Source organism: Myotis lucifugus, unplaced genomic scaffold (assembly GCF_000147115.1).
Source record: "Myotis lucifugus unplaced genomic scaffold, Myoluc2.0 scaffold_3, whole genome shotgun sequence".
Taxonomy (NCBI): Eukaryota; Metazoa; Chordata; class Mammalia; order Chiroptera; family Vespertilionidae; genus Myotis; species Myotis lucifugus.
In genome coordinates this window covers 29,909,552-29,923,024 of record NW_005871051.1, presented here as the reverse complement: position 1 = coordinate 29,923,024, position 13,473 = coordinate 29,909,552, and the positions used below count along the sequence as shown (strand labels likewise).

Sequence of the window (13,473 nt, the reverse complement as noted above, 5' to 3'; positions counted from 1 at the left end):
ACATAACCGCTGAGAAGAGTAGCCAGCTTCTCCCTAGCTTCTCCATGGCAGGCAGAATAGGGCCTTTCAGAAAGAACCTCCAAAGCGTCCCAGGGTCGTTTGGGCAGATCCTGTTAACTGAACACAAACAGGCTTTCATTGCTGAGCCATTGATCCTGGGATCTCGGTCGGATGCCCAGCATTGGGTAGGGCTGCTTTGGAGAACACAAAAGGTCAAACCCATAAAACTGACACAGATGGGAAGTCTTCATTTCTTTCATGGAACTTCCCGGAACTGGGAAAGGCCCGTGTTGGTGGGAACTGGTGTTTATCCCAGAACGGACAGGAAACTGAAACCTGCCGTGTATTTGGTAGGACTGAAGAGCCCTCTAGTGGCAGCGGAAGCACACGACCCACGTAACTTCAGAAAAGTTCAATTATGCATTAATTACATTTAATTGTCCATGACCTCAAACTATCTGTGGGTAATTTCAATGAAAGCCTTTGTCATTGCTAAAATGAAAATTAAAAGAGCAAAGGAAGCCATTTTGTCATTTAAATAAAATAGGTAAAGAGTTTTTTGTTGTTAATACTCATTGAGGAGAAAAGTGGAAAAACAGACCCACATTCTTAGGGCGGGAGAGTAAACAGAACCTCGGGCGGCAGGCTGGCGACACGTGTGGGAGCATGAAGAACGCATGAGCCCTCAGACCCAGCAGCGTCATGTCCACCATCGTGCTAAGGACAAGACCACTCATGCCCAAAGCGCTCTTCTCTAAACACCGTTTGATCTATTTTATGTATTTCTTCTATTATTGTGGACAGTATTATAGATGTCTCTCTCCTCCCCCTTTACCCCCTCCACCAGCACTGTTTGACTTAATAATAAGGGGAGCACCCAAATGTTCAAAAACACTTAGATCAGTACATCATGGGGCAGCGTGTTAAAGTGATGTCGGACAAATACATTTTGTTAAGTGAACAAGAATACAAAGCAGCGTAGGCAGGACCATCTCATTTTTGCAGTCCAGTGTCGGAAGGGCCTGTAAGGATGGGAAAGGCGGGACGACCGGTCCTCCGTGGAGAGGGTGGTGGGTGGGTGACGGCAGTCTGAAAGTGCGCTCTGAAGTTTTGACTAATGAATACAGGTTTTGCAATCACAGTAAGACAGCGCCGGGTTTCTGGCAGATGTGTTTCAGAGCTCAGCCTGTCTGCCTGCTGCTTCTGCAGCGTCCCCCGTCCCTTGCCCGAGTCAGCAGCCCTCTGTCCCTCCCACATCCGTCCTTGGACAAGGAAGATGAGCCCTTCTCCCTCCAAGGTCACCTTCCTGGGGAGGTTTCCTCCTGGGGGCCCAGTGTTACATGCCTGTCCTCTCTGCCCAGCACCGAGCACGTCACAGGCATCCTCCAGCCAGCTCACCACTGAGGAAGGTCAGGGAAACCAGGGCCTCCAGCTCGGAGGACACGGCAGTGGTGGTTTCAGAGCTCTCCTGCCGGATGAAAGGTGGCGAGAGGACACGTGTTGAGGGAACCGGGTTCTATGGAGCAGACAGCTGCCTACCATGGGGCGTGGCTGGGTGCTGTGGGTCATGGCGCCGGCCTGGGGGGTGCCAGGCAGACCCGGGCTCCACCGCTTCTCCAGTGCTGGTGGGCACATGGTTTACCCATCTCTCTGCCTCAGTGACCTCATCTGTGAGAGGGACAAGGCGTGGACATGCTTGGCATAGCATGTGGCATGTGGCAAGTGAGGGTGTCCTGGACATGGAGGCATTTGGCAAAGGGTCGTTCCCCGTATTGTTATCGTCAAAGAACTCGCTGGGGAAATGTTTTCTGTTTCATTTGATAATAATTGAACGTTTCCAAACCATGTCACCTGCGCCGCCCTCCACACGGCGCTGTGTGCCCCAGAGCAGGCGCACAGGAAGCATGGCGTCCCCCACCGGCTCGAGGAGGGCAGGTGGTTCAGGGAACAATCGGTCACTTTCACATTTAACAGAATGCTGTGGCCGGGACTTCAACCCCACTGTGAGCCGGGGCCTAGAAGTAAGACCCACGGCTTCGAGATGATCCCCAGCTACTGACTCCTGCGTCCCCAGTCCATCATGTGGCTCACTGTTTAAAGCAGGAAGAGAACAGTCCCCCTGAAATCCTTGGTGCTCACATCTGCCGTTCCCATTAAGAAAAGCTGGACTGAGAGACTAGAACCTCACAAATAAAAACCGTGGAAAATCCATCGCTCGCCAAATGGACGTAGGAGAGGAGCGAGCACGAGTTAGGCCGAGACAGGAGATGACTGTTTATGTGAAAATTGCTTTTCCATGGGTTTTGGGTCTAAAACTGATACTTTTCAGAGGGACTGAAAAGAATAAGATGTTGCTTCTGTCATAATAAAGTACCTTTTTTCTATGAAGCTTAAAGCCTTTCCCTCACTGTATTTCATTTTCTTCTTTTCCTTGGAGGCTGGGATTAGGGAAGCTTTTAACAAACTGAGAATAGCTTCTAGGGAACAAGGTCCCTTCGGGCTGCCCTTGGAGCACTGACTGGGACCCTGACCCGCGGGCAGGCCACCCTGGTAAGGAGCCGAGAGAGTGGATAAATGATGGAGCTGAAGGAGGTTAGGGACTAGGCAGGCTTTGGGGTTGTTGGATGTGGGGAGGTGAGGCAAGGTGGGTACTCAGGTGTGTGGCTCAAGTACATGAGGGGCCCATGGTGTGGCCGCCATCAGCACAGACCTGGCCGCCATCTGCAGGCCCTGCCTCCAGCTTCCGTCACTTTCTAGCCCTGTGACCTTGGACAGGTCACTTGACGTCTGAGCCTCAGCTTCCCCGTCTGTACACAGGGTTGGTAATACTGGTACCTGTTTCACCGGGTAGCAGGGAGGGTGAAGGAGTTATTGCAGGAGGACATGCGGGGTCCACGCTGGCCCTGACCATGCATGTGAGGCCATGTGCCACGTGTGTGGCCCAGGCCTGGCACACGACTACCCCAGAGCTGCCGCTGTTTGCACAGCACGCACCATGGCCTCAGGACTGGATTAAAACGTGCAGTTTGAAATTCTTAAATCTCTGGTTCTAACAAATAACACCTAGCAAAGAATGGTTGGCTGGTACTGTTTCCTCTCAGGACGTCCTGCGTGGGGGCCTGTGAACTCGGCCAGCCCAGTGTCAGATGGGCACCAGGACCCAGGGAAACCCACCTGGTGGTTGAAAGTGCACGGTCCGCTCCCCTTGGTCCACGCCCCGGGAGACAGCCCGCCAGTGTTCCCCGTGCTTTTCCCATCGTTGACTAAACACCTGCCTTGGTCTAAAATCACACCTGCTGCCTTAACGATGCTTAAAGAAACATAAAAATAGGAGTGTGTAACACCACTCACTGGGGCTGCAGGGGGCTTTTGTCTGTCGCCGTTCAGCACAAGCACAAACGGGTGCAAAAATACCCAGACTTGCCCTAGCTGGTTTGGCTCAGTGGATAAAGCGTCAGCCTGCGGACTGAAGGGTCCCAGGTTCGATTCCGGTTAAGGGCATATGCCTGGGTTGTGGGCTCAATCCCCAGTAGGGGGTGTGCAGGAGGCAGCCGATCAATGATTCCCTCTTGTCATTGATGTTTCTATCTCTCTCTCTTTCTCCCTTCCTCTCTGAAATCAATAAAGAAATATATATATTTTTTAAAAAACTACCCAGGCTTTGTTGTCACGGGGGCACTTTGAAGCGATGGTGGGTGTGTGGCAGTTATTCACCAGCCCAGAAAGCCCCAGCCCGTCCGGAGGGCACCTTCCCGGCGAAAAACCTCAGCCACGGCGGTGCAGCCGAGCGAGACGAGCCAATGGCGTCGCGGGGCCCTGGCGCTGAGACGGCTTACCCACCCTGAGCAAACCTGAATGAGCCTGGGCCCGCGGGCAGGCTGGAGTTAACACTCAAGGCTCGGTTTCCCGTTTGTTAGCGGCAGAAAACTATTTATTGGCTTATTTCAAGCCAGACAGAGAGAGGCCTGAGGCCTTGGAGCAGAAGGTGCCGAAGTCGGGTGTGCCCTGCCCGTCAGGTGGGACGGGACCCTCGCGATATCCCCACCCTGCAGTGAAGGGGGGCCGACCCCGCCACCCCGAGAGCCCGCATAGGAGCCCTCCGGTCCTGCTGTCCCCTGGGGTCGAGCGTGCACCCAACACGGAATAGCATTTTCAACGGAGGCTTTTCCTTCTCCTGGCAGGTGGCCCGACAGCTCCAGCCGTCCGTGGTGTGGATCGGCGACACGGAGAAAACCTTCTACAAGAAAGTACCCAACGCCGAGAGGACGGTGAGACTCCTCCGGCATTGCTTAGTCTGGGCTCTGCTTTTCTCCGAGGGGGGCCCTTCCCAGGCTCCCTCTCCTTCTCCAGAAGGTCTTGCTTTTCGAGGGAGGAAGGAAACGGGGCGGAAAGGCTCAGCCCTCTCCCTGGGCCCTCAGTACTTGTCCGGGTCTGAAAGGACGCAGCGGGCTGATTGCATGAGGCATCGTTTAGGAGCAAATGAAGGGCTGTGTGGAAGGAGGGAGAGGGGAGCTAAAGCCCCGTCACCTGCGTCAGAGGTAGGGCGCGATTTAGGGAACTCTGCTCCGTTAGAGCAAATGGCACACAGAGGGGTTATTATTAGGACTTCCTATTGTTCATAATAATAAATAGCAGAGGGCCTGAAACTTAGGAACAAAGGCCATCAATGGAACTGTGAGAGCAGCGCCCGGGGCCTCCGGGGAGCCCTCTTTCAATTGCTTCCTTCCTGCTTTTCTCTCCTTTCAATGGCCCCCACCCCCGCACTTCCCCCCACAGATCACCGCAGATTTCCCACACGTTAAAAAAAATGTGCAGATATACATGATTGTTATTCCACATCAATTTGCTCCAAAGCAAATAGTGGTTAACTGCGAATTCCTGATTAAATTCGTAAGGATTTTAATCACTTTGGATCCTTATGTATTATGCATCCCTGTTAGCAGGTAGGGATGATTTGGATGAAGAATGAAAGCTCAATCTTTCCTTCCCCACAGGGGCCTTGATTGGCCTGTCATTTTAGAGACTCTTACGAGGACTCGGTTATTATTTAGTCTGCGAACCTAGTGGTTAGCTCCCTCTGCTGGCGAAGTTGTACATGTGAAAAAAATCCACATAGAGGCCAACTGGAAGGCTGGGGTTACTAGGAACCAGACTGTAAATCTGAAGAGAAATGCCGGGCGGTGTTTAACCCACGCTGCCACACACCTGATGCCATCGGACGCTTTGTCTCATTCATGGGCAAGGGCTACTCGACATCCCACTGGACAGCAGCCTGGGGAGCAGGAAGATGGTGGGCAGCGGGGACTCCGGAAGCAAGGGTTCCTGGCCGGCTCTGTGTTCACCTTAGTGGGCTGTGTGTCCTTAAGCAAGTACCTTAACCTCTGCACTGGAAGAGTCTATCGCGGGAGGAATTCACTGCACTGACAACCATGGACCATGCCCTGGGGGAACCCTAGGCCGCCTGATGAGCACAGCAGAAGGTTCCCTGAGCCCCATCATCACAAGGCCAGCCGGGGCCTGAGCCTTCCCCAGCACAGTGGGGGCCAGCCCCAGCGCCACCCAGGAGAGCTCAGGGGTGCTGGGCCTGCCCCTTGAGAGCAGGGCTGAGGAGTTCCTGTTGCCTCAGGGACTCAGGGCCAAGGTTGGGCCAGCTCTGCTCTCCAGGCCCCCAGCTCTGACTTTTGCCCTCAGCCCTCAGCCAAGGCTCTGGGCCTGGGGCAGCCATGAGCATGGCCAGCCACGTTCTGAAGGTGACCACCGAATGCCGAGCTGCATCACAGAGGAGAGCAACCACGAGGCATCACTCGGCGACCTCAGGAATCCACCCGTCCCGGCCTCTGCCCCACAGGCTCCCCTGATCCTAAAGGCACTGAGGCACAGAGAAGAATTCCACCTGCAAAGAAACCGGAGTGTCCGTGATTCCCCAACCAACCCCCAGCCACAGCACAAGCAGCACCCGGCGGCTGCCCCCTGGATGGGAGGGATGCCCGAATCACACTAGGAAAAACCTCACCTGCAGTGACTGACTCCACCCTGGATGCCTCCACCGCAGTGAAGGTCACTCAGTGGTCAAATGCATGAGGCTCTCCGAGCCCTAAGGGAGGCAGGGAGGAGAACCAGGCAGCGTGCGGCTCTGGAGCTCCAGGTCTGGGGACCCGCCAGGACACCAGGACGGCTGAGGCAGCCGCAGAGGCCCCGGGGCACCGCATCTGTGTCAGGGAAGCGGCCCTTCTGTTTTGCAGAAGAGGACGAAGGCTCTAAGGGGCGCACAGCTGGCGGGGGTCGCCCTGGGACCCGGACACAAGTCTTCTGTTTGGATGCAGAGGCACTTTCTCCCCACCTGGACCGCACCTGAGCGCCAGCACCTGGTTTCCGTCTGTCCATCCGCCCCCCTCCTCATCCCCGGGGCCACTAGACTACATCCTGAAAACCGCCGTGGGGCCCTCTCGTCTTAGAGCCAGAGGTGCGGGGCTCCAGGATCCCCACATTCCCCACGACACCCCTGTCCTCCACACCCTGGAGAAGCCCTTCCACGCCTAGACTCTCAGGATGGCTCCCCGTACACCGCACCCCTGCCCAGGGGCCTGCACAGGGCCCTCCCCTCCTCCTGCTGCTGGGAGCAGAGCCGTCCTCCACCCTCTGGCTCCAGCGCAGCCGGTCAGCAGTGTTTGAAGCATAGGCGGTGAGGAATGAGGCACTGTCTGGGCTGCGTTTTCTGCACCATTACCCTTCCTTCCTTCATCTCGCAGCAGCCTTCTCGGCATCGCAGTGGGGCCTCCGGGAGGGACTGGCCAGCCTTGGAGCTGGCTGTGCCGTGGTTTTGAGGAGCTGACTGCAGAAAAGCACACTGCCATCGCTGCGGGGATGCTGGGCACTCCTTTGAAATTGCCCACAATGCCAGGTTTGCAGGCTGCAGGCTGCAGGCTAGCGGCAGGGGCACGGCTGTGGAGTTTGCACTGGAATGTTGGCTAGTGTGATGGATGAGCATGAGGACTTCTTGCATAATGGATGCAGCTCTGAACCAGAACAGGGGTGGCCCAAGTGCAGGGGAGCGCTGACTGAATGGACTCACCTTTCACTCCGCCCTCCCAATGGGGCTGCGTCTCACCACCAGCAGGAATGTCACTCTGGACACAGCCCAGGATCAACATTTGATATCTAAACAGGCTAATTAAGTTCAGATGTCCCTGTCATTTCAGGACTGGTAGCAATACCATCTTCTGCCCTAGAACAGGAAGAACTGCCCCATCATCACCATGGCAACTAGGCTGCTAGAAAGGGGCTCAGACTGTGCAAGTGGGTCTCTATGCCCACAGAGTGGCAATCTCCACCTTCGCCAGGACCCTGGGATCAGTTCTCCCACCAGACTCTGGGAAGCTCCCATGTGGCCCGTCTTAGATAGGACACCAAAAGCTTAAGCAACAAAAGAAAAATTAAATAGTATCTCATCAGCCAAACCGGTTTGGCTCAGTGGATAGAGCGTCGGCCTGCGGACTCAAGGGTCCCGGGTTCGATTCCGGTCAAGGGCATGTACCCTGGTTGCGGGCACATCCCCAATGGGGGGCGTGCAGGAGGCAGCTGATTGATGTTTCTCTCTCATCGATGTTTCTAACTCTCTATCCCTCTCCCTTCTTCTCTGTAAAAAATCAATAAAATATATATTTAAAAAAAATAGTATCTCATCAAAACTAAAAAAAAAATGTTTGCTGTAAAGCACATCATTGAGAAAGTGAAAAGACAACTCACAGAATGGGAGAAAATATCTACAAAATCATATACGGCTAAGTGACTTGTATCTGGAATACATAAAGAACTCTTACAACTCAATAATAAAAAGGCAAGTAACTTAAGGAAAAAGTGGGGAAACGATCTGACTACACAATTTCCCTAAGAAGATGAAGGCTCTAAGGGGCGCACAGCTGGCGGGGGTCCCTAAGAAGCCCTTCCTCCACACCCTGAGGATATGCAAACGGCCAATAAGCACATGAAAAGAGGCTGGACTTCGTTAGCCATCAGAGAGATACTAACCAAAACCACAGCGAGACACCCCTTCACACCCACAAGGGTCGCCAGCATTAAGTGATTGAGCCCACACCGAGCACTAAGAGGAGCACCTGCAGTCGGCACTCAGTGGGGGCTACATACGAGTATTATTAGTATTATTACCCTTGGAGACGTACAGCTGACTGGCAGAATGGGTGAGTGCAGGGGGATTGTTAGGGAGAACTGAGTCCCTGTGCTGTCCTTGGGGCACCCCAGGTGTCTGCAGCCTCCATCGGACTTCCCACAACAGCCCCTCCATCCGGGTCCTGCTCTTCCGGCCCAGGCTCTCCCTGCACCTGGGCAACCAGACAGAGAACTTGGCCTTCTCCCCGGTCAAGCAGGAAGGAAGAAGGTGAACAACCTCGCGGCCGCTGCGTGGCCGACAGCCTCACAACGGGAGTGGACACCTGTGCCCAGAGCCCAGCCCAGCCGCCCACCCAGGGCGCCCCCGCCTTCCCTGGAAGACTCCTCCCTCCCCTCTCTGCTCCGCTTCCCTGTCCTCCAGGGTGCACTGTCACTGTGCAGAGCAGCGTGACCACCTGGGCCTGACTCCCAGCTCTGTGGGGCCGGACTCGGAGAGACACTGGGCCGCCCGTGGGCCTGCCATGGAGCAGGGTTCTAGAGCCCAGCAGTGTATCGTCCCAAAGGCCCCACAAATCAAGCACAGCTCTGCCCCCCTTACCCCCACGCCCGTACCAGCTCTGCCACCCCACCTGCTCTTCACTTTTCCTCCTGAGAATGGCATTTATCAAACGCCCACTCCCTTCCCTGGGTGCCCGGCCTTTCCTGCGGGCAGGGCTCTCTCTGCCGGGAGGCGGGGGTGAGGGGTGGAAGGGGGGGAGGGGGGAGGGCGCGGACACACAGGGCCAGACACAGGTGTGGTCTCTGCCGGGGTTCACAGGCCGCTGCAGGGAAGCCGTGCGTGGTCTTCAGCTCAACATTCGCATTGTAATTCACTCCATTGCCCCTGAACCAACTGAGAGCAAAACTGGTCAGGACTGAGCCTGGGTGTCCCTGTGCAGACTGCTCACCCCGCGTCCTCCTCCTCCCTTCCCCCTGGGCCCTGTGCCTGGCCAGGTTCACTTAGAGCCGTGGTTCCGTGGCGACCTGGCCAAAGCTGACCCCTGGGGTGGAAGTTGTCCTCCCTGGGCCAAGTCTTGCTTCTCTCCCTGGTTGGTGCTGAGATGCCGCTAAAATTGCAGGTTCACACGGTTTCCGAACTGCCTCAGAGGCAGCAGCTTCACCCTCATGTAACGGGGAGTTTTCAGACGTGAGATCCAGGACCTCGTCCCTCCTGTCCCTGCGGCCAGCAGAGAAAACCTTGGGGTCCCCTTCGGAACAGCTCAGGGGATGCGGAGCCCCGCAGGCAGACTGTCAATCCCAGCCCGCTCCCCTGCGCTGGGAACCCCACCGCCGTTTCCCGTTCTCAGGGCCGAGGTGCTGGAATGCCTTACAGGTGCTTCCTTCCTACCCCTTCCAACTCCGAATGCCGGAGGCTGAGGACAGGAAGCGCCTGCTGTCAGGGCACCCAGACCAGGGAGCGGGTCCCTGCAGCCCAGGCCAGGCTGGGGAGGCAGTGCTTAGAGAGCTGGTGTCACCCTACCTAGGCTGCAGGGTCTTCCGCTTACCCTTTTCTCTGCACGTGGCTCATTGTCTCCCCTCTCTTTTTCCCAGAATGAACCCAAACGCCTGAAAAAACACCTTCCCAAAATCCTGAAGCTCCTGAAACCCAACGACAGGGTTCTGATCGTGGGGACCACACGCCGCCCTTTCGATGCCGAAATTCAGTCTTTCTGCAGAGTCTACCAAAAAATCATCTTGGTTCCCAGACCAGACTATGCGTCCAGATACGGCAAGTACCCCGGCCGCCCCTGAGCAGTGGCCGAGGCTGGGCTGTCAGGTGCTGGGAGGGTGGCCCAGGCACCCAGTCATCGCCAGGTGATGTCCCTAGAGTGGCGTGCGCACCGATGTCAGCTGAGCTCGGTGCCACGAATGTAAATCGCTGGGTCACAGAGCAAAACATGCATCTCTGCTCTGTTGTTAACACACTTCTTTTTACCCGAGAGCTAAGGACACTGGGCAGCGATTAGTATTTTGGGCCCTGAACGTGACAAAGCCCTCGTGGGTGCAAATGTTTCTTATGAAGAGTAGAGTGTGGTCACTCGTCTCGTGTTGTACCCACGGTGACGGTGTCTTTCTCGTATAAAACCATTTCTTTACACCGGGTCACTCTTGTTATTTTTTCAGTCTTGAAGAGTGAATCTAGGAACGTGTTGACTCACTTAAAATAAACACTAAATACAACAGAAGCTCACTTTTTCAATTTTTTTATTCTTGAAAAGATAGATTCCAATTCCACTTCTTTTGAAACGTTTTTGATGGGAACAATAGGAGGAAGAGACCCTGAGGGCAGTGGGGCCCGACTGGAAAGAGCCAGGACGGGCTCAGACAGGGAACAGTGGGTGACCTTGACACCTCAGTTGACTTTTGAGACACCATGTTCTCTGCAGAGCAGGGGAATGGTTATGTCTCAGGGCCGTTGTTGCCCTGGCCGGAGGTGGTTGGCAGAATGTCTAGCACCAAATCCCCCCCAGAAGAACATGGGCTTGGTGGTGGAGAGGGAGGAAGGCCATCTGTAGGGTTGAGGAGGGGGGCTCTCTGCAGCTGTGAGTCACCTCCCCAGGGGCTGAAAACAACACGATCTGCCCTCGTGGTCCCGAGGGCCCACAGGCTCCGCGGGGAGTTCTCCCTGAGCTTCTCAGCACTTTGCTGTCAGGTGTCAGGTGGGGCTCTGCTCATCGGGAGACTGGACAGGCTGGGCCTCCGAGGGGATCAGCCCTGTGACGGAGTTGATACTGGCCACCGCTGGCTCAGCTGTCGCCCGGACAGCCTCTACCTATCCTCTGCGTGTGGCTTTGCACAGCACAGCCGCTGGTCCCAGGGGGAGCATCCTAAGAGCAACATTTTGAGAGGTCCAGGCAGATGTGGAAGGATTCCTGTGGCCCGGTATCGGAAGTCACACAGTCACTCTACCGCCTTGGACTGGTCAAGAGCCACTCGCAGGGCCAGCCCACATTCAAGGGCAGTAGGTACACAGGTGTGAGTACCACACATATGGCTCATTGAGGGCACCTTCACCTCCCGCAGTGGCAGGTGATGGTGGTGAATTCGGTGTTGAGATGGTGATGGGGTGGCAGTGTGGCTCTAATGGAGATGATGGGGGTCACAGTGGCGGGAGAGGTAGAGGAGATGGTGGCCATGGTGACATGGTAGCGGTGTTTAGTATTTATGATAATTATAAAAATGACTAGGTCAGACTTAGTTTCTATTCATCCTTAGCCAGTCATAGTAGCATCATTAAAATAGAGGGGATATGGGGTCCTTTCTGATTGGTCTTGAACTCCTGGTCAGCTAAAAGCACAACTCTCTCCTCCCCACCTATTACAAACTCCTAGCTTAGCCACCCCATTTGCAATGTGCGCTCATTTCTGTCTTGATAAGTTCTGGTCCTGGCTTCATAAATCCATGTTATACAAAAAGTACAGGAGGACTCAGGTCCCAGTTCTTTCTCCATCCATCTAGTGACTTCTTCATCTTCTAGGACCTCCACTCAGTCCTTTGCATCCAACCAGCATCAAAGGAAAGGGAGAGAGACAGTATGGACAGTCTCAAAGGAGATTTTAGGGACTGGACCCGGAAGACCAACTCTTCTTCCAACCATATTACATTGGCCAGAATGAGTCACATGGCCCCACAAGGTTCAAGGGGGGAGGGGTGTGTAGTCCAGCCAAGGAAGGCGTCAGCACAGAGATGGGTGAGCACAGCCGTGTCAGCCCACTGACTCAGTGTGGAGGACCCCATGCTCCTGGCTTTATCAGAGCTTTCCTACTCATTCCTCACTCCCCTTGGCCAGGTGTCCTTTCTTATGCCTTTTTCTCCGCCTCTTCCTCCTCCTTCTTTTTCTCCTTCTTCTTCTCCTTCTTCTTCTTCCTCCTCCTCCTCCTCTTCCTCTTCTCTCTCTCTCTCTCTCCTCTCTTCTCTCTCTCTAAAAAAAAAATAATAAAATATATAATAATATGTGTGGATATATATATATATATATATATATATATATATATCCACTCCTAAATTTTATCTTAGGGAATAAAATAGGGTATTATCCTTCACTTTGGGTTGAATAGTTTCTATTGTTTGACAAAACCATGGGCTCTTTAAAAGTGAAGCTACTTGGTGTACAAAAAAGACAGTTGTGTTCTTTTAATAAAATGTCAGTCACCTCTAAGGACTAGATCTGCAGATTCCCACCTGAGTCTCTTCAAGACAGCGTCATGGGGGAGGAAGGAGAAAGCGTCCCGTACCTGTGGGCAGGTGGCCATCCTGCACACGGCAGTTGTCATGGGCCCAGAGCTCTGTCCACTACAGCACACGCTTCTCACGTATTTCCTTCTTGGGGGTGATTTGTTCAGGCCGCCATTTTTCGGGCATCACAAATGCTGCCCAACATTTCCTCCAGTGGCTGCGGAGTATTCCTAGCCACCGCGGCTGGGACATCCATCTCACAGAAAGACTGTTCCTGTCTTTGCAGTGATCAAAAATGGTCTCTTCCAGCCCATAACGCAGAGGCTGCAAATCCATAATGGGGGCCTTTGCTCAGCCATCCATCTCCCGGCCCAGAGCCGAAGGGGTAAGGAGCAGTCCCAGTCCCACCGTCACATCCTGAGGCAGCATCAAGGAGGGACTAGGCCGAGCGCAGAAGGGTGGGTCAGCCCAAGGAAGCGCAGTCCTTAAGGTTTACCAGATCTAACTCAGTATCTACCTTCTTGCCCCAAATCAAGCTGTTTCCTCCCAAATGTCTCTGCAGAGAAAACCCACCCCAAGGTTGATTAATGCCTGTCTGGTCCCCAGAAATCCCTTTGGGCTTCCTTCTCTCCGCTTTCCTAATGCTGCTCCTCTTGCCTCTCTTCCCTGGGGTCTGTTTTGCTAATAACCCAATTCATCACAGGCCCCCATCCTGGCCCCGGTGTCTGCTCGGGTGAGTCCTGCCCACATCTTCTGATTTTCCTGGACTTCTAGGCTGCAGCGGCCAGAAGCTCATCCATAGTATATTACTTACCCCTCATGCTTCTGCGAAATCCCAAATAAACACGAACTTTAAGTTACGGAGCACCAGCCAGGGTGGAATCAGTTTGGATGCAGCAGTGGAAGAGGAGACCCAAAGTCCCGATGCCTGGTCCCTTCCAGTCCAGGGAGTGGGGAGGGTGTCCATTAGCTGGAGAACTGAGGTGCCTATTGCATCTGGGAGAGGAAAGTAAATAATATATCGCTCGGTCAGGAGGACCCCTCTGCTGCCTTCGGCCCTCCCACCCTCGGTTCCCTGGCCCCAGTCCTCACGGCCACGCTCATTGTTGGCCCTGGGCCTGTCCTGCTCTT

The 13,473-nt window shown here is 54.5% G+C and overlaps 1 protein-coding gene across 2 annotated transcripts in view; it reads left to right on the top strand.

Moving 5' to 3' along the window:
* Positions 1-13,473, top strand: part of IQCA1 (IQ motif containing with AAA domain 1) — a 115,502-nt gene that overhangs the window by 94,329 nt on the left and 7,700 nt on the right. For both annotated transcript variants that reach the window (XM_023759579.1, XM_023759573.1), the window contains 2 exons: positions 4,182-4,268; positions 9,718-9,895. In XM_023759579.1, the coding sequence (XP_023615347.1) occupies positions 4,182-4,268; positions 9,718-9,895 (265 nt within the window). The remainder of the gene's footprint in view (positions 1-4,181; positions 4,269-9,717; positions 9,896-13,473) is intronic.